This window comes from Elephas maximus, chromosome 4, assembly GCF_024166365.1.
Source record: "Elephas maximus indicus isolate mEleMax1 chromosome 4, mEleMax1 primary haplotype, whole genome shotgun sequence".
NCBI lineage: Eukaryota > Metazoa > Chordata > Mammalia > Proboscidea > Elephantidae > Elephas > Elephas maximus.
In genome coordinates, this window is record NC_064822.1 from 55,880,217 (window position 1) to 55,906,693 (window position 26,477).

At 46.6% G+C, this 26,477-nt stretch overlaps 1 protein-coding gene across 12 annotated transcripts in view; it reads right to left on the minus strand.

Moving 5' to 3' along the window:
* CACNA1C (calcium voltage-gated channel subunit alpha1 C) overlaps nt 1-26,477 on the minus strand; it is an 896,734-nt gene that overhangs the window by 55,268 nt on the left and 814,989 nt on the right. For 10 of the 12 annotated variants that reach the window (XM_049885094.1, XM_049885093.1, XM_049885097.1 and 7 more), the window contains 4 exons: nt 11,253-11,285; nt 7,956-8,084; nt 3,615-3,680; nt 2,133-2,224 (listed from right to left, as the gene is read on the minus strand). In XM_049885094.1, the coding sequence (XP_049741051.1) occupies nt 2,133-2,224; nt 3,615-3,680; nt 7,956-8,084; nt 11,253-11,285 (320 nt within the window). The remainder of the gene's footprint in view (nt 1-2,132; nt 2,225-3,614; nt 3,681-7,955; nt 8,085-11,252; nt 11,286-26,477) is intronic. The other 2 variants (XM_049885095.1, XM_049885099.1) reach the window with 1 other exon arrangement.

Sequence of the window (26,477 nt, forward strand, 5' to 3'; positions counted from 1 at the left end):
GGTTCGATGAGCATCTTGGATAGATATCCTTTCGTCTTTCATGATGTCAGGGAAGTTTTCTGTCAGGAGTTCTTCAACTATTTTCTCTGTGTTTTCTGTCCCCCCTCCCTGTTCTGGGACTCCAGTCACTCGCAAGTTATCCTTCTTGATAGAGTCCCACATGATTCTTAGGGTTTCTTCATTTTTTTTTATTCTTTTGTCTGATTTTTTTTCAGCTATGTTGGTGTTGATTCCCTGGTCCTCCAGAAGTCCCAGTCTACATTCTAATTGCTCGAGTCTGCTCCTCTGACTTTCTATTGCGTTGTCTAATTCTGTAATTTTATTGTTAATCTTTTGGATTTCTACATGCTGTCTCTCTATGGATTCTTGCAACTTATTAATTTTTCTACTATGTTCTTGAATAATCTTTTTGAGTTCTTCAACAGTTTTATCAGTGTGTTCCTTGGCTTTTTCTGCAGTTATCCTAATTTCATTTGTGATATCTTTAAACATTCTGTAAATTAGTTTTTTATATTCTGTATCTGATAATTCCAGGATTGTATCTTCATTTGGGAAAGATTTTGATTCTTTTGTTTGGGGGTTGGAGAAGCTGTCATGGTCTGTTTCTTTATGTGGTTTGATATGGACTGCTGTCTCTGAGCCATCACTGGGAAACTAAATTTTCCAGGTAATCAGCTAAAAAAAAATGCAGTCAGATCCCTATCTGAATTCTCCCTGTGGCTCAGGGTATTCAGATGTTAATGGAGCCGCCTGGTACGCTGGCTCCTAGTTCTGAAAGCGATTGCTGTCTGCCCGTATTTATTCGTTCTCCGTCTCTAAGTCTGTGTTTGTTGTTCAGAGTTCGTAGATTGTTATGTATATGATCGATTCACTTGTTTTTCCGAGTCTTTGTTGCAAGAGGGATCCGCGGTAGCATCCACCTAGTCCGCCATCTTGGCCCCGCTTCCCATCCTTGTTTATTTTTTTTACAGCACTCTTGTATGTTTTTTTTTTCCCCCTAGCACTTGATGGCAGTGGGTTTCTTTTTTCTTTTTTAGTGGTAGCACTGTTATGGGTTTGTTCTTTTTAAAGGTATTTTATATTATCAAGGACTTTAGGTAAGGAGAGGAGACAGAGCCATGTGCTCATTCTGCTGTGTGCAAATTCCATATTTAAATGGGGTAAAGTGTTGTTACATAGCATGTTATAATGGCCCTTGCCTTCTGAGGGCTTATGCTCTGAGGGAGGTGGTGATGTCACACCATTTTGATACAATACATTTTGAGCTATAATGGGCTGACTTGGGTGTGGGGAAAGGATTCTGTAGAGCATGGTGAAGGTGGGGGTGACTGATAGAGAAGGTCCCTGGACCCTCTGGAAAGGGGCCTCAGGCAATGGAAAAGGGCCCAGTATATGTAGAATACATTAGCTAGAACAGACTTTAAAAATCGTCTGGTCTAGGGTTGGCATAAATAGTTGTTATCTACCAGCCCTGGACTTGGTGGTCCCAGAGTTCTAGGCTGTGAGAGCAGGAAAGTGAGCAGAAGCCAGAGGCAGACCAAGGGGCATTGTTATAATCTAGAAAGGAGAGGCAGAGCAGGCATGAGAAACATCCCCTTCACCAGCTGTTGTGCAGGCAGGTGGCCTTCCAAAAGGTATGAAGGCTCGAATGTACCTTTGTCGATCTCTCCAGGCTGTAGACCTTTGGTTTAAATGAGGATGAAATTAAGTGCACGTGGATATACCCACCCAACAAGCAAGTGGCAGACACACTACGTGATCTATACCTGTACTGATTGTATCAGGAAGAGCGGTTCCAAGAAGTCGGTGGTCTTGCTCAAGGTCACAAAGCGAGTATGTTGCAGGCTTGGATTTAAGCTTGTTCAGATTCGCAGCAAGGGCGATTTCAGTACTTTACTTTTGGTCCCCTCATGGTTTTGGAGGGTTATCAGCAGGTATGCCAGTGCCCAGTGGGTTGCTCAATGGAAAGTTAATATAAGTAATAATGAAACTCTTGGCTCCCTAGTCAGGGGAGGCGGATCCAGCACCAGTTCTCTCCCTGCCCGCTCCCTGGACAAGAGTCCCTCTCGTTCTACATCTAGACGTGCATCGTGCAGATGTGTATGTGTGCACCTGTGTCCTCAGAGACCCACCTGAAGAGGAGCAGCACAGCTTGAGGGAAGGTCTGAAAGTTGTTGTTCCGGTTGATCTCTGTGGTATCATTCAGGGCAATTTTTCCAAATACCTAGCAGAGAGAGAGAAGAGGTCTTTGGTGGGTCCTGGGCAGAGAGGTTCCCCATTCCCACCCATTGTTCAATCGTCTCTTCAGAGGTCACAGCTGACCCTGGAGCAGGACGGCTGTGCATAAGTTGGATAAAGTCACTTGATATGAGGTCACCTGGCAGTGCAATGTGGGGGGCAGGCACCGACTGCCCTGTTGGGCCTCCCATCCCAATTCTCCACAACAAAAAAGCGTAAGAAGAGTCTCACGGGCCCTCAGGAAAAGTCACTGTGGCCCCATGGGAGCTGGAGGCTGAGAGTGGGTGGGCACTCAGATTGGGCCTCTCACCAATGAGAAGGACTCGTGGGCCTTCTTTTCTTCGCCATTTTAGCTCTGCATCCCCAGCACTCTTCCAAATTTAGCTCTTGAATTTTGGGTGATATGGAATGAGAGATCTTACACTTTAGCAAGGCTAATTCATCTCGGAAATCAGAGGCCTCCTACTTCCCCCAGCCTTTTAAAGCTACACTTATCTTAGAAGCTGCCACCCCTTATCAGGTGGCTAGGTTGCTCTTTTAATCTCAAAGGGCTTTGCTCTGTGAACCTTTGGGCCTTTCTGCAATGGAGCACACAGGGGAATCTTAAGGCGCTGTGAGGAAAAGCTCCCTGTTAGTGTGGAGTGCTGGATTGTGGGGGGGGGGGGGGGGGGGGCGGTTTCCATGTGGAGCTCAGCTGGAGCCCTGAAGGGAGGTTGAAAAGCTCTGGGCTTGGGTAGAAGGCACAGTGGGCCTGGTGAGGTAAGGCCCCTGGAGACTGCTGCTTTTTGTGTAATGGGAACAGAATTTTCCTTCCTTCTTTCCTCCCTTCCTTCCCTCTCTTCCTTACCTTTTCTCTTTTCCCTTGCCTTCCCTTTCCCTGCTTATCCCTTCTTTTCCCCTCCCTCCCTCTCCTCTCTCCACTTCCTCCCTCCTTCCTTCCTCTTGGTCCTTAGCTTCTCCTGAAGGACATGGTGTTGGGGGTAGTTCTCAGGCCCATCCGGAGGCCTGGACAAGATGGGGATACTTTTCAGCATACCCTGATGACGTTACCTCAGAAGGATCTGTGTCTCTCCTGAGGCCTGCTGCATAATTTGGGAGTGTTTCCCCTACCTGGAGCAGAACCCAGGCTGAGGCCATGGGGGGAGGAGCTCTTGAGCTCCTGTATCCTGCACTTGGCCTTTGACCCTGCTGCCTCCAAGGCATCCATGTAGGAGGAAGCTCCTTTTCCTGTGACTTTTTTGGCCTCAGAAGGCAGAGGAGGTGGAGGGAAAGAGGGACAACCAGAAGCAAGAGCTAGTGGAGGAGGGGGCAGGGAGCTGGGAAGAGACAAAGTATGAGGCAAAGGAGCAGCTGAGCCATGGGACAGCTCTTCCTACCTGCATTCCAATCACAGCGTAGATGAAGAACAGCATCACGATCAAGAGAGCCACGTAGGGCAAAGCCTGGAAGGAAGCACAGGCTGCCGTGAGGCCATGAGGCCTTCCGGGAGGAGGCTGCCTGCTGAGGTGGAGTCCCTTCCCAGGAAGCTCCCTGTCCTCCCTCTCTGCAGCCATTGGTTGCTGCCTGGCTTGTTGGGGAGAGGGGAACCATTTCCAAGAGTCCCACAGAAGTCCTGGGCACCTGGGGAAGGGCCTGAGAAATAGGCACTCACTTTTCATGTTAGCTTGGTTTTAATCCCCTGAGAAAAGCAGGCTGCAGAGTAACCAGTGGAATGTGATACCACTTCAGTAAGAAGAATGACTACCAGTATATTGAGAAGGCAGTTTTAATTCTCCTGGAGTCCAGATTTCTGGGTCCATGGAGTTGGGTGACCCACTCAGGCAATCTGCCCTTAGGTGTCCTTTTGAACCTTCAGCCTCTAAGGGACCGTTTTCCTAAAGTCACCTTCCAGTCAACCAACAGCTTAATAAGCAGCTAAGCGGAGCGTTTGGCCTTAGGCATTGGGCTCTTTTAGAGAATTATCTATGTGGAGCCAGTTTTGAGGAGCGAGAACCCCAGGGTGTGACTGGAAAACATATGGCTTGTCCTTAGTGACTCTGTTTCTCCAATCAACCTGGAACCCTGCATGTGTTGTGACTCCATCTCCTGAGAAATTAACAATGACCTGTTTAACCCGTTTTCACTATCCCCTCTTCTGAGCACCTTCCCAATTCGTTGGGCTGAGTTACAGTTGACGCTGTCTGATTCGAATCATATCTACTCACAATAAATATATCCTGTTACACTAATTTTCTGGTGTTTCTCTGTGCATTCAGGTTTTTGACAATATATTGTTTGAGCCAGCAGAAATACATGGAAGAGTACATATGAAGCTAATAGCGGTTACCTCTCGGTGGACTGGGGTGGAGGCAGGTTACCACCCCTTTCTTAAACAGCTTTATGTTGTTTCAGTACCTGTAACTAGAAGGTATTACAACTGTACTAAAAACATTTCATAAGAAAAAACTTAAAAGAAAAAACTCATGGGCTTAAATCCAATTTTGCCGCTTTCTAGCTATAGGAACTTGGGCACATAACTTAATCTCTCTGAGCCTCAGTTTTCCCTAGTATGAAAAATGGGAATAATAACAAATACCTCTTGGGGGATTGTGCGGTTTAAACAATTTAAGGTACATGAAGTGCTCAGCGCAGCGTCTTGCACATAGTTGGATTCCCTACGTTTTACTCATTCAGTACCACCTGTTGGGCAGCTTAAACAATTTAGTTTTCTAGAGCCTCCGCCGCTTCTCCTGCAGAGTGGCATTGCAGGGACTCAACAGTGATTATGGAATGATGGCGTCTTGGATGAAGGAGATTGAAGCTCGCTGCCTCCTCAGAAAATGCTTTGTCAACCTCCCACTAGATGGCACTGCTAGATCACAGACAAGCTTTTTTGGTTCGGTTGGAACTCCCACCCCAAATTCAAGCATGTTCCTTCCAGTCACCCCAGAGATGGGTATGATGGGTGATGGGTATGTTGGGGGCCTGTATTTTCCTTCAGAGCCCTGGCGCCCTGAGTCCTGCTCCCACCAGGGCTGATGGTTTCAGGCTCCCCAGAGAGCCCTTGGGGCCGAGACAGGCATGGACCGAAGGTCTCAGGGGAAGGCAGGCAGGGCTGGTGGAGGGTTGAGGAGAAATCTAGTAAATGATGGAATGAACATGTGGGTTTTGGGGAGGGTGTACTATGGGCTTGGGGAGCCCATGATATCCCACTCCTCAAGCGTAAATGGGCCACACTGTTTGGACCCGGAGGCACCTGCTGGTTATAAGATTGTTCAATTCCATCCCAGACACAGACGCTAGGGAGGGAAAGGCAGGCTGCTCCTCAGGGAGGCACTGCTTCCCCTCACAGTCTCCTGGGCCTCCTCTTCCCTGAGGGTCCACAAACCCTGGCCAGAGTGGGTGTGAGGGCTGGTGACCTGAAGAGGGATGAGGTGGGTGAAGGAGGCCCTCTCACCCAACCCCCATGCCCACATCATGCTGGCTAAGGAGGGAGGACTTCTGGGCTCACTGGTTTGTCTCAGGGGGTGAGACCGTGTGTGTGTGTGTGTGTGTGTGTGTGTGTGTTAGAGGGCAGAGCATTTAACTTAGATGATAGGATGAGGCCTAGAGACGTGTGGCAAATATACTTCCATTTTCTTTCTTCTGAAATTAGGTTGGTATTTATTTCCTTTGCTACAACCAGATACATATTGGCATGTTTTAAATCTTTTGTTACACGGATTCTTGGGAGGGGAGGATGGTTTTGGGTGTGTGTTGGCGTAGTAGTTAAGTGCTACGGCTGCTAACCAAAGGGTCGGCAGTTCGAATCTGCCAGGCGCTCCTTGGAAACTCTGTGGGGCAGTTCTACTCTGTCCTGTAGGGTCGCTATGAGTCAGAATTGACTCGACAGCACTGGGTTACTGGGTTATGTATATCTGGATCATTCATTTAAACTGTAAGCTCCTTGAGGGTGTGGGTGGCATCTTCTTTCTGCTTGCAGCACCCACCACCTGCACAGAGAGCAGAACTCCTGAGAAGGGACTCATGGGAGAGTTTCCCTGTCTAGGAGTGGGAAAGGTCTCACAGGACAGGCAGTACAGTCAGAATAACAGTGCATCGTCGTCCTTTCTGACCTGGAAGTCAACCGTGGATGGTAGAAGCCTCATGGGAGGGGATTCTGGAGGGCTCAGAGCAGGGAGAGCATGGGAGCCAGACCTTCTGAAAGGTCACCATTTGGTTGGGAATTGGCTGGGCCCAGTCTGAGGACTGGTTATAGGGAGTGTAGCCAGGTGGGGTGTCGGGGTAAGGCTGGACTAGAACCCAGAGCCCTTGGTGGCTGGTCCAGTAAAGATTTAAAGAGCCTCAGTGACAACTCCCAGGGAGGCACTGCATGGAGGGGCATCCTTTGGAATGGGACTCTGAAGCTGTCAGGAGCCCCCCGACTGGCAGGGCCTCTTTCCTATGACTGCGACTACAGCCATGTGGCACACTGGCCAGGGCAGGGGACATGGAAGGCTACTCTCCGGTGCTGGAGAGTATCTTTATCTCAGGAAGTCTGACAGTGGTACTTCCATGGGAGGAGAGAACCCTGCCCTTAGCATCAGGCCAGGAAGCTAGAAGCCAGTTTCTTCTTAGAAGTTTCTTCAGCTCCTGAGGCAGTTTTACTCTGCCCTACAGGGTCACTATGAGTTGGAATCGACTTGACAGCAATGGGTTTGGTTTTCCAGCCCTGGTGATGCAGTGGTTAAATGCTCGGCTGCTAAACAAAAGGTCGGTGGTTCAAATCCGCCAGCCGCTCCACGGGAGAAAGATGTGGCAGTCTGCTTCTGTAAAGATTTACAGCCTCGGAAATTGTATGGGGCAGTTCTACTCTGTCCTATAGGGTCGCTATGAATCAGAATCGACTCGATGGCCAAGGGTTTGGGTTTTTTTGGTTATACCACTTATCTTCCAGGAGTCCAAGTGAGCTAACGGAGCTTTGCTGCTTTTTAACTTCAGACTTACATAACACTCCTCAGAGCTGGCCAAGGGCAATAATTGTTTTGTTTTCACAGATAGAAAACTATGGCTGAGAAAAGAGAATTAATTATGTAGTTAGGCAACCCTGTGCCCCTATGAGAGGGCGCTCTCCCCTCTAGCGGAGTGACACCAGGGTCCCCGAGAGCAGCGGGAAGTATACAGACAGGTACAGTCTGCAGACATGGCTGAAATGCTCACTGGGGGATGGTGACAGCCAGCTGCTAAAAATGTTAGAATTGAAAGGGCTGTAGAGGTTATGAGATTATCAGGAAGAGTAACTCTCTGTGATTTCTGTGTGTGTTCCATACCACAGGATTCCTTTGTTCAGTAAAGTCTTGCAGAGAAATACACAAATGAGCAAGGAGAGCAGAACCATTTCTGCCTCCCCCTCATATTCCCTCCTTCTCTGCCCGACTTTGGGGAAGTCTGGGGCTCCAGGAGCATGCTTTTGAATACCACAAACCTAGTCTAGCCCTCTCATTTTAGAAATGAGGAAAGCAGAGCCCAGAGAAGCAGAGTTGCCACCACGTGGCTAGTAAGTGGCCAGAGTAAGGACTGGCCCCAGGTCGTCTGAATCCTAGAGTGGTATCGATTCCCCCACTGTATTGCATCCCACATGGTTCAGGAGCACCAGGTGGAAGCTGGACTGGAGCCCCTTGTTCACCCCTACTTCCTGGGAGGTAAGGAGGTGCTCCTCCTTCAGGCTGTGCTAAGAGTAGGGAGGTGGCGCAGGCTACCTGGAAGGACTTGATGAAGGTCCACAGCAGGGTCCGGATACCCTCGCCACGGCTCAACAGCTTAACCAGGCGCATGACCCGGAAGAGGCGGAAGAAGGTGATGGAGATGCGGGAGTTCTCTTCTGCGTTCTGGAATCCATTGGCAATAGGAGGTAGTAGTTAAGATGGCAACAGAGAGGTTTAGGCAAGAATGGGGTGGGCCCTGCTCTGAGAAATGCAGCCCTTGGTTGGAGAGGGGGCAGGTTAGGGTGGGAGTTAGCTGCACTAGACTCTCTCTCCTGGCCCACACATGGGAGGTCGGCTGTCCATCTTTTCTAGGTAAAAAATCCAGCCCCATGGTCTTTGCAGAGCCAAGTTGTGCCCAGGCCCCTAAGTCCGTGGCCCGATTTTCCTATTCTCCCCTCTTCCCCTTCGCTCCTAGTTCTTAACCCCCTGGGTGGAACAACTGAAGATTCCAAAGGAACTTCAATATGTTTTGAAATCTAGCCCCACAGCCAGCTGTCCTCTGCACAAGCAGGCCCTGATGCTGAGGAGGTAGCCCCAGCTCCTCCCATGCCTGGCTTTGCTGGGGCTCCTGAGCCCAGTAGGACCTGGCTCTCTGGTAAGCTAGGCGAGTAGATGGCCCTCCATTGCTGCAGCCTTAGGGATGATTCCACTGGGGATCCTGGTAGGCAGAGTGGGCAGAGATTTCGGGGGGTCCATGTTGGCTGCCCACTGGAGGGATCTCATGCCCTGGCTGCTTGGGACCCCAGCACTTCTCTGTGTCACTCCCTTCTAGCTCACATAGTCTCTGCCCCATACTTGCCTTGTGGGAAGGGGCTGGGAGAGTAGAGGTGTTGCTTAGTGCTGGGGAGAGTGTCTGAGCCCTAGACAACTCCTGGCCCTGGAATATGAGGACCAAGGGGTCCTGTTCAGGGCAGGTCATCTCCCTCAGCGGAGCCCTGGAGGGGAAGGGGCAGAGGGAAGTGGAAAAGAGGCTGAGACAAACTGAAGTGGGAATCTAACGCCTAGGCTGCTGGGGGTCTGCTGGTCAAAGGCTCACCTTCAGCTGGTTGGACCCAGGAGAACCTGGGGGTCTGGGCACTTCTCTGGTCAGGGGTCAGGACAGGCTGCCCCTGTCATCTTGTGCCTCCAGAAATGAGACCCTCTTCCTGTCATACCCGGCTGGACAGGCAGTACCCCTCCCCAAGAACTAGTGCAGCTCACCCCTGCCCTGCCCCAACCCCTCCCGCTGTCAGCACTGGGAGAGAATGGACCCTTTGAGTTTCCTGTTACTGGCCCCATTCCATGCCTCCCTCAGGCAGGAAGGGAGTTGGGGTTGTCACTGGGATCCTGGTGTAGCCCTCTCCTCTCCCCTCACTCGCTTCACTTCTCTTCTTGCTTTATTGTCAATTATCTCCGGGTCAAATTCTCCCTGACTATATCCATGCCTTGCTGGCACCCCCAAGGATGCCAGGGGCACCAATGCCCCTGTGGACTCCCACAGGTCCTCCTATTTGAGCCCCAGGTCTCCTGTGACCACCACTGATGTGGCCACACGATTCCAGAGGCTGCTTAGTCACTCCTATTCAGAGCGGGCAGCCCACAGGGTGCAGGAAAATGCAGAGGCAGCCGCTACATACCAGCATGCCCACCCTCCGCCCTGGGAGGCCGCACAGAAACCAGGCCTGAAGGGTCTTGCAGTCTTCAGACTGTGCAGATCAAAGATTCAAAATATTTCTTCTATTTCAAAACTAGAGCTGCCGCAGCTCCTCCTAGAGACCCTGCTTTCCTCAAGGTAGGGGACAGACTTCTGAGTGTTTGGGGCCTGTGAAGCCGGCTGCTGGCGGGCCAGGCCATGAGCTGCAGGCAGCAATCCTTGCCCTGCCCCTGGGCTGGCGCTGCCTGTGTATTTTGAAGCCTTTGATGCCCTTAATGTCCGCATTGCTAGCACCTGTGTACCTACTTGAAATTCTATTTTCTCTCCTTGAAAAGGAGGTTGTGTTCCCTCAGCAGAGTAGGCAGAGGAGGCCTAAGGTTTTAGAACTCAGCTGTCAGTTCCACCATATTTGGGAAAGGAAGAAAAAGGAAAAAACAAGCTTAAGTGGGGAACTTCACCTGCAAGTGTCAAGAGTTTGAGAAGTGGGTGCCACTGGGGCGTCTGGATCTGATGAGTAAAAAATAAAAATAAAGCTTGCAGTTTGAATTCTACTCTGGTGTTCAGAACCCACTTCAGTCACAATCTCCCAATGCTACTCTAGAAGGAGAACGAACATATTTCTGTTTGGACACGACAGTTTCCTCTGATAAACTAAATGACAAGGCAATGAAGAAGCCGGTCCAAGTGGCTGTCCCTGTGAAGAGTGATAGAATATTCTAGAGTTCAGCCTTTCAACAAGGCTGGGATGGCTGCTTTGGGGAATACCACCAACTGACTCAATCTTATCCCCAGTTGGCTGATTTTGGGGACTCAAGGAATCAATCCACTGGTCCTTTTATAAACACACACGTGGCCCTATTTTGAAGTATGTGACAGAATCCTTTTGGAGGAGGTGGTCCCAAGGAGGCTCCAAGGTCACTCTGAGTGGCATCTCTGTCACTTTAGCCAAAGCAGTTCATAGACTCCTATATTAGGAATGGTTGAACTAAGTAAGCAATTCAGTCCCCTTTTCTGCTTCTAGCCTACTGCAGAGGAGTGGGTTTAGCCTAATTTTAATGAATTTAGGAAAATTAAGTGCAAAATGGTCGGAGTGACTAGAAATTCTATTACTCCCTCAGTAACAAATCCCAGCTTCAACCTTTTACTGTGGGCTTCAACTCAGAGTCCAAGTGGAGCTAGTAGTCATAGATACTTCATGATTATTAGGAAGTTGTCCGTTTGCCTTTCCCCCTCCAGGCTAGATCTTCTCTGTCTTTCCTCCTGTCCTAGAGGTCTTTCCCATGGCTCTCATAGGTGCCTTCTACAAATTTCCTGAATCAGATTAAGGTTTAAGACTTTAGCCAGTAAAGTCCCCAGATGTTTAACAGGAAGTGACCCTTGGGTCCAATTCTCTCCCAGTGGCTTATTAGACAGTCAGGATCACAGTGAATAATCACCCAAAGGAAAGCTCAGGGAGGTAAAAGAACACCATTACACAAACAGCGTTTTCACGGCTCACAAAAGACCAGGCAGGCAAAGCACATAACAGACATGGTGGCTACATGCAGCAGGAGGTACACTGGGCTCTGAGAGACTCTTGGAGCCGGGGTGGGTAAGAGTGGGTGGTGTTGAGAGGGAGTCACAGAAGCTGAGAGCGTGGTCTGGAGGGTTGGTCTTACCATAGAGGGAGAGCATTGGGTATGTTCAGCTGGCTTTAAAGAAAGGCAGATAGAGATAAGCTGTAATGAGTCTCCAACGAAGATGCCTGGTATTCTAGGTCTTGGTTAACACAGGAGCAACACAGTGGCAGGAGAGGGCAAAAGGAAACAAGTGAAAGAAATACAAAAGCATAGGCCTGGCAGGCTCCAGGGCATCCCCATGAGTGTTAGCTCCGTGTAGCTGGGTCCCATGTCTAGCAAGGACCCATGAGGCATTCTCCTACCTGTAACTGTCTCTGGCCACAAATTCAGTAACTCACACCCACAGATGAGTAGATGAGGTCTTCTGGATTTTGTGGATGGAGGCTTTTTAAATTTTTGTTAACCATGTGTCCTGAGATAACCTTTGAGGGCTTTCTCTTTAGCTTACCCCAGGCAGTGCCAGCATAATGAGAAAGGCATTGCCTCTTCCCAGTGCCTATCCTTGCCCACGTATATGTAAGTAAAGGAGCTCAAAGGCAATGGCCCCTTAGGTTTAGGCAAGATGGAATTCTAGTTACCACTAAAGTGGATCTGAAGAGACAGCCCTCAACCACCTCCACAGCAGGGGCTACTCCTCAAGGATTAGGCTCAGGTAGATGTCCCTTCTTAGCTGTTATTCTACAGGTATGGAGAACCTTGGCCATTGGCATGAAATAATGAGTGTGGGTTTGTTTTTTTTTTTCACCTTGAAAATCCACATTTTAGGATATTATTATTAACATCCTAAGAAAATGTTTATTTTGGGGTAAAACCTGAGGGAACTGGCCTCAGTTGAGTACCTCAGTGTCAACTCTCTCCCTACTTCCTTGATGCTGTATCCATGGCTTGTAAGCACAAAGAACTCAGCCCCTGACTTATCTTGACCATCTGAGATGTTAACTCTTTCTAGGAGGTTACAGCTTGCTTTTACCCTCCACTTTCAGGTGGTTGCTCTTGTGTTTCTGTTTTTAAAGTACAACAAGGAAAACGTGTAAGGGAATTTTTGAAGGATGGAAATGTGCACAACTAGACATTTACTTGCAGACTGAAAATACTTTTTTGGTAACAGATTTCTCAGTAAAGCCATTTTTTTTTTCCCCATAGCAAATTGGTAGGATGTCCTTTTTTGGGAATGGTGGTAGAGGAGATATAGGGCGAGGAAAGGGAATAGAAGGAAAGGGATGCCTCTCGGTCATCTACACAACAGATCTTGGTTTCTGCTTCATGAGGATTACCAGCTGCCAGGTCAGTCCACTTCTGGGGACGGTGTGGGGGTCATCAAATTTGGCTAGCAGGCTGAGGTAAAACATAGAAACACACATGCACACACACACACACACAAGAATTTGTCAAATCTCTGAAACCACTTTTCTAATGGGGTGTGATGGTCACCATGATGGTTAGGCCTAGACAGACCTCAGGCATGCACCTCCCCTCGCAGGCTGGCCAATGTATGTGCTCCTATGTTGCTGGGTAAGAAGTTCTGTTTCTAGGGCATCCATGGGGAGGGAGTCTGAGGGTCAGAGGGAGGTAAATCTATACCACTCAAATGCCAGAGTATTAGGCAGAGTTCCCAGGAGGCTTGGGCCACTGTTCCACTACTTTGGATCCACCCAGAAAACTACTAAAGCTGCCCATTACTCATCTGAACTGGGCAAATGCTGGAAGATCTTCTGGGTTGACCCCATTCTGAATAAGACCAAAAGTGGAGACAATTCAGAGAACCCACCCAGGTCACCTAGTTCAGGTGAAGTAACCCTTGTTGATGCTATTAGTTGCTGTTGAGTCGATCCCGACTCATGGTGACCCCATGTGTTACAGAGTAGAACTGTTCTATACGGTTTTCTTATTTTTTATTGTGCTTTAGGTGAAAGTTTACAGCTCAAGTTAGTCTCTCATACAAAAATTTATACATATATTGTTATGGGACCCTAGTTATTCTCCCTATAATGTGACAACATACTCTCCCTTTCCACCCTGGATTTCCCGTGTTCATTCAACCAGCTCCTGTCGCTTTTTGCCTTCTCATTTCGCCTCCGGGCAGGAGCTGCGCATTTAGTCTTGTGTATCTACTTAAACTAAGAAGCACACTCTTCACGAGTGTTATTTTATGTTTTATAGTCCAGTCTAATCTTTGTCTGAAGAGTTGGCTTTGGCGATGGTTTTAGTTCTAGGTTAACAGAGAGCCCAGGGACCATGTCTTATGGGGTTCCTCTAGTCTCAGTCAGACCAATAAGTCTGATCTTTTTACGTGAATTTGAGTTCTGCACCCCACTTTTCTCCCACTCCGTCAGGGACTCTCTATTGTGTCCCCTGTCAGGGCGGTCATTGGTAGCTAGGCACCATCTAGTTCGGGTCTCAGGCTGATGGAGTCTCTGGTTTATGTGGCCCATTTATCTCTTGGGCTAATATTTTCCTTGTGTCTTTGGTGTTCTTCATTCTCCTTTGCTCCAGGTGGTTTGGGACCAACTGATGCATCTTAGATGGCCGCTCGCAAGCTTTTAAGAGCCCAGACACCATTCACCAAAGTGGGATGCAGAACATTTTCCTAATAAACTTTGTTATGCCAATTGACCTAGATGTTCCCCGAAACCATGGTCCCCAGACCCCTGTCCCTGCTACTCTGTCCTTCAAATGTTTGGTTATGTTCAGGAAGCTTCTTAGCTTTTGATTTAATCCAGTTGCTCTGACTTCTCTATAGGGTTTTCTTGACTGTAATCTTTCAAAGGCAGATATCAGGCCTTTTCTTCTGCAGTACCGCTGGATGGGTTTGAACTGCCAAACTTTAGGTTAGCAGTCCAATGCAAACCATTTGTGCCACCTAGAGACCTTGAAATAAAGCTTATGTCATTTAAAAAATTAAGCTATTTATTTTACCTCTAAAACATTTTGAACCCTTATTTGCAATTCTTAAACATTTGTTTTAGCTGCCTTTTGTCTTGCTGCTTTTTAGCCTTTTCGGCTCCCATTTAAGATCTCAACAATTTAAATCAGATTTACCTCAAAATTTAGCTATAGGTCTATTCTAACTATCTTGATCATATTTTATTATTTTAATAACATGTATTAATTGAATAATCTTTATGACATGTCTGTATAACAGGAGACAAGAAGAAATCAGGAGGAGCTATGAGAGCAGTGGACAGAGGGAAGGTGGGGGCTTTTTGTTATCCGTACGATGGGTTCTATAGTCCAGGTAATGATAGCTCTCCAAAGAGTCTCACTATGGGAGAATTGGGAGACTCACTAATTAATTTTTTCTTAGGCCTTAAGCCATACTGGTCAGAGGACACTTCTGACTTACTGGAGCAGTGTTGCCTATTAACAGCTCACACAAGCTGTTCTTATGTGAGGAACTATGTTTACAAGATCCATGGCCTCAAAAATAAATAACCACTTGATCTGGGGTAAATGGTACTAACATGTGAGTAATAAAATTAAAACAAAAAAAAGCAATCACTGAGTGATTTTTATGTGAGAACAATAGGAAGAAATATAAGCGAAAAGCCTTGCCCTCAGAGAACCTGTGGTCTCCTGATACACTGGTAGACCTCTAAGGACCCCATGTAGTCATTCAAGTCTTTGACGAACCTCACCCAGCAGTAAGTGGAATCACCTGGTGAGCTAGGAGGGGAGACTGAACCAGTTGGGATTGGGCATCTCTGGTGTTCCAGGCTAAGCACCTTTAGCCCAGAGACCATGTTTGTGTTGCTTGCCACTCAAAGCTAGTACAGTGCCTTGGGAAACCACTTTGCCCCAGCTCTATTTTTTGATCTAAATTTAGAATTAGTTGGTAGTCTGGAGTATTTGTGCCATCAATCTCTGGCCCTTTCCCAGACTTGCTACCTATTCCCTTAAGTTAAGGTCTTCCTGCGGAATAAAGAGGTAGTAAGATTCCTTGAAGACTGATGCCCCATGGGCCTGGATAGTCTTCCTACATAACCCTTCTATGGTGAGCCAACAGGGCCACTCAGCTAATCTGAACATTCTGGCTGAGTTTTAGTATGGTGCCATCTTCACTAATGTAGCTATAGTGTACATTTTTGAGCAGTCAATTCTTTCATTTTTGTTTTCTAATAAGCTAGTAATTTTCAAGGGTTTCAAGATACTGGGACAATTAATTTGTTCATCAATTGGTATCAATGACAGGAGATTATTACTCTACATCTGAGACCGAGGTAGGGCATTTTCAGAAAGAGTCCTGGCTAGTGGTTCCAGATAACAGGTTAAGGGCAAATGAAAAAGAAAACCAAATTACTTACTTCAATACACTTATGAAAAAAAAAAAAAAAAGTGACCTTATTTTGGTATAACTGGGAATGACGATAGGAGTAGTACTGGGCAGAGGATAAAAGACATTCTCTGGGAAAACTATCTTTCTGAACTAAGTTCAGGGTCAAATTAGAAGTATCATCTCAGTGGATGAAGTCTTTATTTCTAGAATATACTCACTATTTCTTTTCATTGGGCAACTTTATCCAGGCCATACTTAGGATGAAGCCCTTGTGGCACAGTGGTTAAGAGCTCTGCTGCTAACCAAAAGATCAGTAGTTCGAAACCTATGGAGCAGTTCTTCTCTGTCCTATAGGGTCTCTACGACTCAGAATCAACTTGACAGCAAATGGGTTTGATTTTTTTTGGTTTTTAGTTAGGATGCTGAGGGATGAAACTTGGAATACTAGAGGCCAGAAGAGAAAGGGTTTTCCTAGGTACAGGGGATTTTCCCAAGAGGATGGATGTGAGTAATCAGTGGGATGTGTCTCCCAATGGCTATCTTACATTGTCTCTCTGAACAACTAAAAGGTATTTGAAAAATAGCTTCTAACCATATAAAAATGGAGAGTTTAATTTTAGCATAGCTAGAAGGGTCAGATTACTAGGAATTTAGGGGCTGGATAGTAGATATCTAGGCTGGACTACTCAACCAAATTGGTTAGAGAGCACTCTGAAAGGATCATAACCCATTATTGTACCCTTCCTTACATGTGAACATTGAAAGGTGCAGAGTACCTTCTGATTTCCTCCAGGCAAGGCTGGCTCTTGGCTGGGCCATGAATAGGCCCTATAGAATAGAGTTGCCCAATCCCAATAGTAGCCATTGAGACACTGTCCCTAATATTGAGGTCACTGAATTCCATGTTCCTCTGAAACAGTGGACAAAGCAGTGACATGGAGTATGTGCTACAGACCCCTATTTTGGTGGTTCTTTTTTCTGAAATCACTTGTCCAGAACTTAGAGGATTAATCTAAGATAAATTCCATTCCAAATCACCTGAAGGTCTGGGTCCACCTGGCAATTGCCCAATCACCAAGCTCTGCTTCTCTGCTGCCATTGTCATGAATCTCACTTTGACTTGATCTGCAAGTCAGGATAGCTGTCACGGTGCGGCGGAAGAGTGAGGAGTTGGGGCTTTGTTGGTGAGACACCAGAGTTAATCTAGGTTAGGAGGCAGCTATCAGGCTTGTAGAGAGAACTGGGAATGGCAGGAGTCAGGAGCTTCTAGAAACATTTGACACCTGGCCATGAAATTGGTGTCAAATGTAGGTTAAGGGAAAGTGTCCTTACTATCCTTTTATCTGCTTTTTTTTTTTTTTAAACCAGGAGAAATGCCAGGAACTAAAGAGTGGCCCTATAGATATGGAGGAATCAGGAGATGCTGAATCTCAGAGCCTCTGGAGATGGTAGCAGGGAGAAGAATTTTAAGGTGCGAAATAAAGCACATTGTAAACTGTAAGCCTTCTAAAGTTGAACAAAGAGGCTACTTGCAAAGAGATATGCAAAGTTTAAATAAGCACCAGTCAACTGTGATGTAAAGTAGCTGAGGGTATTTGTCAAGGGCCTTCAGATCTGGAGGCAAATGAAGGACATACAGGTAGTCAAATGGAATTTTTAAGTAGACTGCCCATTTTGGTCCTGGTGTGAATGGAGAAATGGAAATGAGTCCGGGGAGGAGGAAAACAAGGGAAATTATGAGGGAGGGAAAAGGACTGGACAGTAGACGGCAGGGAACAAGTCAAGGTAAAACCAAAAGATGGAAGGTGGAGAGTAGAAAGAACAACTCCTCCCACCCGCATATTGGAAAGCCATTGGTTTCATCTGTTTCTCCAAAGTGACATTCTAGCTAGAAAGGGAAAGGCCTTTCTTGTATCTTTGTAGTTATAAGCACGCAGTTGGAATGCCCCTTCAGAATCCCCCTTGGAGGTGGTCCTTGGCCCCAAAGGGGACTGATAGAGATACCTGGAGCATGGAGGTTAGAGGTTCCTGACTCTCCCTGGCCCTTCCCGTCTTTTTGTGTAAACTGTGGAAGACTGACTGTTCTGACTAGCTGTATTGTTACCTACCCAGTGGCCAGCTCATGTGGCTGGAATCAGCTTAAGCCTCAGGAATCACTATGTTATTCACCTGCAATATGATGGCTCCTCAGGTGCTACTACCTGCCAGAAACAGGCTAAACAAGACTGACTACAAAACTGCCAGGGTAGTTTTATCTTCCCCTGGGAAGGACAGTCAGTATCTAATCATTCAAACAAACAAATGAACAAACCTATGAAGAATAAATGAATGAAACCAGCTTGTCAACAGTGTTAATGACATCAAATAATAGCATATGAGACAGAGAAATAGAGTGCTCAGAAGGACAGAGAAAGGGAGAGAGGGACAGTGAGAGTGAGAAACAGTGAGAGAGAGAGAACTCAGAAAGACAAAGAAAGGGAGAGAGTGAGGAGGGGGAATGTGAGGGAGAAAAGGGAGAGGGAGAAAGAGTGAGAGAAGGACACTTACAGGACAAACAACAAATAAACTGAACAAAGACAGGTGATTATCAGGGTAGGAGCAGTAAATATGAGAGCAAATGGATGTAACAGACATTGTGGGTATGTCAGAGCTTGCCCGAGGTATAGCTCTTCTCACCTTCTCCACTAGGCCATGGAACCTTCTAAGTCCCTTTGCTTTGGAGGCTCTCTGGCAAATAGCTCAGCGGCAGCTTGCTCAGCCCATAAGAACTACAGTAGTAGACACTGGTGAGCACACAGATTGCTGTCTGGCCAAACCAAGGGGTGGGTCGTGACAGCTTCCTTCCACACTTCTTACTTTAGGGGACAGAATACTGCAGCGGGGCCAAGGGAGAGGGTTGTATGTGGGTCCAAAAGATGAGAATAAGGGAAGAAGATGAAAGAAACCTAGAGGAAAACAAAAAGTGAAGCAACCGTGGTCAGAAGGCAGAGGGCAAGGGGGGGCCTTGGCATGTTGCAGCTGTCAGAACACTCAAGGAAATCTAATCAGTTGAATTAAGAACTCAAATCAGGATGCCCGTAAAAACCAAGTTCCCATGGACTTTCAGGTCAAACCCACAGGACACTTCTCAAGGCAGAAGCTTTTGGGAAAACTTGTTGTACCAGGCCCCTCTATCAGGCCCATCTCTCTGTTCTACCACGTCTGACCTCACAGTGCTCCCTGCCTCCTGGCTACATGGCAAGCCTCACTCTAGAGAGGCCTAGGGGGTTTCTGGCCCCTCCATTTCCAAATGGACTGCTGATGGCCAGATGGCTTGTCTCACTCCCAGTAATAAATATGGCTCTGCCAAGCCTCTCAAGAGCCAGCTTTATTTCTAAGCAGAGAAAAAAATTACCTCAGTAGAACAACTATACGGGTGGAGGGTGGGGAGGTACTGTAACAAAAATACCTTCATCACTCGGATGTTAGGTTCCTGAAGTCTCTAACCTGACTTCTAAAGAGAAGGTAATGCTCAACCTAAAGACTGAGTATATCTAATGTTATCTATATTCACTCTTTAGGTTAAGCACTGCCTTCAAAGTAAAATTATTCTTTGGAGAGATAGCTTAATGCATTACTACCCCCTTAGTATGAATTAGTGTATTGGTATCACTTTGTTTTGAAATAAGACACCTTGGTAGCACTAGTTTTGGTGGTGGTGGGGAGAGGGATGGTGCTGAAATTGGGAAGAAGGTGGCAGGGATCCCCATGGGCAAGAGCAGGAGGGGTCCAGCAATGGAAAATGGAGATGTCAAGGATAGGTGTTTTCTACCCAGCTTGTCCTGAGACCATCAAACTTGATTTAATCTTTCTACTGTGAGGACTTGGTGGTTCATTGGTAGAAATCTTGCTTTCCATGCAAGAGACCTGGGTTTAATTCCCAGCCAATGCACCCCTCACAAGCAGCTACAACCTGTCTGTCAGTGGAGGCTTTTATGTTGCTATGATGCTGAACATGTTTCAGCAAAGCTTCCAGACTAAGACAGACTAGGAGGAAAGACCTGGCGATCTGCTTTGGAAAAACAGCCAGTGAAAACCCTATGAATCACAATGGTGCAATCTGCAAGTAACTATGAAGACAGAACAGGACCACGCAGTTTTTCGTTCTATTGTGCATAGGGTCGCCATGAACAAGGGGTTAACTCAATGGCAACTAACAACGGGAACCAGCTTAGGCCACAGACTACTGTCATCTAGAAAATCTCTGGCAATACCGCCCATTTGAGCCAGCTTATGGGCTGGATACTATTTAAGAAGCCCTGGTGGCACAGTGGTTAAGAGCTATGGCTGCTAACCAAAAGGCAGGCAGTTCGAATCCTCCAGTCTCCCCTTGGAAGCCCTATGGGGCAGTTCTACTCTATCCTGTACGGTTGCTTGACTAGGAATCGATTCGACGGCAACAGGTTTGGTTTTTTGGTTTTATACTATTTAAACACACAGGGGCTAGGGTTCTGGGTTGGTCTTGTTCTTTAAAAAGTTCTGTGAGAATAAACAAGTAGTTCCCTGCCTCTGGCCTCCCGTGTCCCCATCTATGTAATTTATATATCCCCAGGCTCTGTCACACAGTGGGGGCTCAGCACATGTGTCTGGAACAAACAAATGAAGGCTTGGTCTAGATGGTTTCCAAAGTTGCATCCAGCTAACATTCTTGGAAGAACTCACTTTCTGACAGCATCTGTCCACCTTCACCCCTCCTCACAGCTGTGTGTGGGGGTCCACTCGGTCTTCCCTTCCTCAGGCCTGTTCTGGCCCTTCTCTGCTATGGCAAGGAACAGGGTGGGGTGGTTTGGGCCATAGAGACAGATTCATACGGAGCAGGGCCTGCTGCCCCACGTAAGCACTGTGGGTTGGGGGATGGGAGGGAAGATTGGAGCTATGTGGCTGGTTCTCTGACTCAACTCTGAGGGGGTGGATGTGCAGCAAACAGCTCTCTCTATGACTCAGGACTGCCTTTCTCCATCCTTCCAAGACTTGAAGCCAGAGCAGGATCCATATATTACTTAAGGGGCCGGGACTGGAAGTTGTGCCTGTCAATCTAAGGTGACGAGGTAGAGCTGACTTCAGGAACTTGAGGTAAAGAAGGTTTGGGGCCAGGGCTTAGAGGCCCAACCTACCCCTCCCTGGCCACTTCCTGCAGCTGAGCCCCATTCCAGCCCCGTCATGCCACTTCCCTCCTCCTCAAGTCCCTTCTCCTCTAATTTCTTTCTTAAGCTGCAGATGTCAAGTGGGCAAGGGTAGTGGTTGCTTTTTTGTACTTCCTTTGCCCTTCTCTTCTGGGCCCCATTAATTAGGCCCATTGATCCTGGGTGTGCAGATTGCTTTCCATCTGAGCACTCCAAGGGCATCCTGGGCTGCCCTGGCCAAGCATCAGCCACATCAACAGGCATAGAGAAGTTAAACAGCTCTGTCCCAGTTAGTCAGCCATGTTGCTGGGATGCATTATATCACCTCCTGTAAGTGAAAGGGTCTCTGACTGCTCCCCCTCAGCAATGCCATGCCAAGGCCAGCCTGATGTAGGGATTTGGCCAACGGGCTTTCTGGAAATGCTAGAGTCAATTCTCCCACAAAAATGAATTTGAACCCCAGATCTGCCGCCCATTAGCTGTACGACCTTGGGCAAAATGTTTGTCCTCTGAGTCTCCTGTGGAGAAAAAGTACTTGGAGGATTTAATCCCATCATGTGCATAATGCCTTTAGCATGATGCCTGGGACTAGCTGTTCCTCTTCTCTTTCTCATTTTCCTCTTTCTCCTCCTCTTTTTCCTTCTTCCGCCTTGCTCCTAGTCAGCAAAGACCACAGCCAGTACCATTGTTACTTAACTTTATTTTTCTGCTCTGGTCATTTCTAACACTTTGCACCCAAGTAATTCTTCAGCTTTTCCTCCCTCTGAACCTTTCCCAGAAGCTTTTGAGGATCAGTGTTCTCTTTCCTCATACAATCTCTGTTCCTGCTCCTCTCTCTGAAGATCTCTCTAGGGCCTCCTCTCTGGAGAATCTTCTCATGAGCCACACCAAAGCCAAGACAGTAGATTCTCACTGGCCCTGGGTGCTTTATTGAAGGAAATACCGTTCCAGAACCTGGCCAGGAGAGGAGGGGGAAATGAAACATCTGTCTCACACTATCAGAAAATGCCCACTTCAGAATCTGAAGTGCTAAGTTGGAAGAGCCCCCAAGACCATCTTAACCCCTCCCCTCACTCCTGCTGATTTTGTATTTAAGATAACTGAGACCCAAAGAATGGAGTTAATGGCTCTAAGTCACCTGGGTTAACAGTGCCAGAGCTGGAGACAGAAACCAGGCTTCTTAATTCACAATCTGGGAATATTTCTCCATATCCATATTCTTATGAAAGAATCCAGGCCTTTCAGCACTTACCATTGTGTAATAAACTTTAAAATACAGAATGAGAAAGAAGAGTGTTGGGAAAGGTTGTTGGCGCAGACATCTAAATTGGTTCCAATTGGGGATGTTAGGGAATAGTTTTTTATGCTCTAAGAACATTTATTAACAACCACAAGGGTAAACTCTCTGGGATTTCTCTGGAAAATACAATTTTGGACCCAAGAAATAAAGGAAGACTAGACAGTTGCCTTAGATTGACATGGTCTTTCCCTTCGATCTCATAGGGCACACAAAGAAAGAGAAGCCTGAGATCTAGAACGAGGTAATGTATCAGGAAGGAGGAGGGCAGGCCAGCTTGCTTAGCCTATGTCTTGGACACTAAAGCAGAATCCAGTATAATTATTCAATGCGGGAACTTTTGATCTTCTCGTCACATCTGGCAGCTGTTCAGAGGCATCTCCGGGAGTGAACCGAAATTTAATTTAATCATGAAATTTAATCATGAAGTTGATCTGAGCACACACAAGCCTGACCTCTTCATGCTGGAGGCCCCAGGCTCTGTCCTCTTCTCTGTCTTCCTTCCTCCCTTGGCTATCTCCTTCAGGGATATGGCTTTGAATACATCTATATGCTGATGGCTGCATACCCAGACCTCAGCCTTGTGTGTTCAGTTGTCTTCCGGATATCTGCACTCAGATGTCTAATAGACACTGAGCTCCTTCTAGTCTTCATCCAAACAGCCCTGCCTCCAATCTTCCCCCATTGATACTGACTCCATCCTTCTAGTGCTTAGGCCAGAACCCCACAGTCATCCTGGACTCCTCTCTTTCTCTCACACCCACGTCCAGTCTGTCAGGAAATACTCTTGGTTCTACTTTCAAACCAGATGGACTTGGATCATGTCTCACCACTTCTATCGCTATGACTTTGTTTCGAGCTCCCGTCATCTCCTGCCTGGATTACTGCATTTGCTTTCTAAATGGTCTTCTTGCTTCTGCCCTTGGCACCTATAAGCGATTCTCAACAGTTTGCCGGAATGGTTCTTTTAAAATGTAAGTCAGATCATATCACGCCTCTGCTCAAGGCCACCAGAGTCTCCACACTTCTCTCGCTCAGAGTAAAAGTCAAACTCTGGTCCTCTGCCACCACTCTCATCCCCTCCCCTATCCTTTCCCCTGGCTCAGTCTACACAGCCACTCTGGCTGCTCCTTTTGCCTTAAAAGCTTTCTCCAGATATCTGCATGAGTAATTCCTCACTTTCTTCACACCTGTGTTCAAATATCCTCTTCTTAATAAAGCCCATTTTACTGAAAATAGGACCTACTTTCCCTAAAGCAGCACCCACCTTCCCAGCTCCCCAGCACCCTTGATCCCCCTTAGCCCATACTATTGTTTTCCCAAAGCACGTATCACCCTCTAACATACTCTATAATTTCCTGTACGTATTGCATTGTTCATTGCCTGACTTATTCCTCCCTAGAATGTAAGCTCATGAGGGCAGGGGGTTTTATTTTGTCCACTAATATACCCAAGTCCCTAAAACAGTACCTGACACATAGAAGGCATGACTAGAAATACAGTGGAATGAATGAATGATGCTTCCTGGTAGGAAATCCATTTCCTGAGAGGGAGGCGTACATGACCCAGTAAAGGCAAGAAAGAAAGACAAGAAATTTAGGGGGGAAGGTTGAGGGAAGTGAGTTTTAATGTGGGGAATATTTGGAGGGTAGTTGGGATAAATAAAGCATTCGTTGAGGGTATGAGAGTCGATTTCAACAGGTTTAAAAGAGTCAACAATGATGTGTTATAGGTGAAAAGCTCTCATTGATTCCTCTGAGGGTAGAAGGTTCCTTTCAAATTAAATATATGTCTGGGAATATATGCCTTATGATGACACTAGAACTAGAAAAATATGAGAAGGCCTGGTGCAGGAGCCAGGGATACAGGATTTTCTAAAGGATCCCATGGGATTGGAAAGAAAATCCTGGTGCCATAAACTTCCTTGCACCAGAGAGTGTCTAGACTTATAGTTGCAGGACCTAAAAGAAGAACCATATGGGAGAAAGGAGCTACCTCTGAGACTGAACATTATTGCTCATATCATTTGTTATTGTAATATTGGTTGCTATCTGGGTGCAGGGTTATGCCAGAACTGTGCTTTTGAAACAAGCTTATCTAGGCTTCAATGTTATGGGCAGTGGTCAATAATCTTGTACTTGCCTTGATCTGGCTGTACCTGCTGTCTGTCTCCAAGAAAATAGTCATATCCGAGAAACAAGGGCTCTACCAGTGCCTGTGGGTGGTAAGTTATAATTAGACTAACGCATGGTCTTGGCTGGAGACTAGGCCCTCCTAGTTCTTCCAGCAGGTGGTTTTGGAAAGAATGCCATTTGCTTGGGTGCCACAGTCTCTCATATCCAATAGTGCTTTATAGTTAACAGTGAGTTTTTTTTTTTTTAAATAAGTGCTCTTATTTGAACTTTAAAACACACTGATATAAATAGCATCACATCCCTTTGACTGATGAGGAAATTAAGTCTTAGAGCATTTTGGTAACACTTGGTACAAGAGCTAGGGGAAGAAGAAGAAGCATGATTCAACAACTCAGTTTTGTGACTTCGAGTCCAGCCATTTTTTATTCTCCCATAGTGCCTTCCTGCCTTTGGTGAGGTTACACTTGCTGTTTTTGTTCAGAAGCCATTAGTTGTGTGAGAGAGGGGAGAAAGTAGTCCAGAAATGAATGCAGGGTTTCTAGACACTTCCTCTTGTTCCCGATCACATACAGTGGCCTCGTCTTATCCCCAGCCAATAGTATTTTTAACACTCAAACGCCTCAGTTCATATTTGGCCTGAACCATGAGGGCTGGAGAAGTGAGGAGCATCTCAGTGTGGGGTGAGAGGAGGCTGGGAGGAGAAAGAGATGCATTTTGGAAGGTGGGCTGATAATTTTTGTTTAGAAAAACAACAACAAAAACAAACAATCCTCAACAACCCTATGGTTATTTAGAATATAAGTTACAGAAAGGTAAGGTTTGAACAATTCCTGACTGGTGGGAGTACATGGGAGGGGTCATGTGAGATGTGTACATTTAGCAAAGGGCATCATGGGTTAAACAGAGAGAGCAGCTCTGGTGGAGTGGGAAGTTAGCTGGGCCATGAGCAGGAGCCTGGATTTCTGCTATGTGGCCATCTCTCCATCATCACCTTTATCATCATGGATTGAGGATGGTAATTCTTGTCCCTCAAATTCACAGGGTAGTTAAGAGTTGAATGAGATGATAAGTAGAAAACCATTATACAAATGTAAGGTTCTGCATGATGATTTTCATGTTCCTTTCTTGACCTGTGGAAACCCTGGTGGCATAGTGGTTGAGAGCTATGGCTGCTAACCAAAAGGTTGGCAGTTTGAATCCAGCAGGCACTCCCTGGAAACTCTATGGGACAGTTCTACTCTGTCCTACAGGGTTGCTATGAGTCAGAATTGAATCAACAACAATGGGTTTTCTTGACCTGCACCCTCCCTCTCTAGCCTCCCAACATAGTCATTTTTTTCTGTAGAAACTTTATACCCTAGAAAATGTTTTTTCTTTTAAAAACACAAACAATTTACAAGAAAATGGTACATTGAGTGATGGTTTGGGCCTTACCAATAGGGAAAGGAGCCCAGAGGACCCCCTGGGACTGCAATGGGCCCTCTCTGAATTCGGGGGAGCAGCTTGCTGTCATTCTCCTGTATTTTCCTGCCATTGGGCTATCAGTCATTCTGCATGTACTTTAATGTGGCTCTGTACTGTTGTCCAAAAACTATACCCTCTGAGCGCAGGGCCCACTGCCATTTCTTTTCCTGTTTCTTGCTCCATGGCGCTCTCCTAGCTCAGAGCACTGCATGGTACAAACACTAAGCACAGAGGTTCTGCTCTTTAGATACAGGTGTATAACTCATGGGTTTGGATAACATGTGGGGTCAGCTTAGGGCTCTTGTAGCCTTCAACACTGGGAGTGCTGGGCAGCAGTGGTAGTGGTGGAAGGGGGAGGCACAGAAGTAGGAAAATGGATTTTTTAAGATCTGAGGCTTTTAATGATCTGAGAGTTTACTGAAACAAGTCAAGGGAGAGTGCATGTACACACACACACACACACACACACACACACCATGAAACAAAGACAACCCAGGAATCTTGGAGACAGAGAAGGAATAGAATTTGGAGCTACAGGAAGATCAGGGAGGGGTGAAAGGCCAATGGGAGGGGAGATGTATGGAAAGCATAATAGGCTCCTTCCAAAGTCCATCTGTTGGAAGGGGAGCTAACAGGGGCTCCAAATCAGGGGGAATCAGGCAGATAACATCTCATTTGAACCCACTGGAGTAGAAATGGGGAGGGTAGGGGCACATGGGGGAAATGGTGGTGGTCGGTAGGGTAGTTTCAAACATCTTAGATCAAAACTCTAAAACGTCTACTCTGTGCTGTTATTCATGGTTCAGTGCATCAAAGGTTTGTGCAAACATTACCAAGTCTCTTAATTAAGTGAAAATAATGACTAAATAAATAAAACACATGTTAAAGACTAACTGTAAGAGGGCTTGCCTATGGATAAAGAGAGAAGATTTA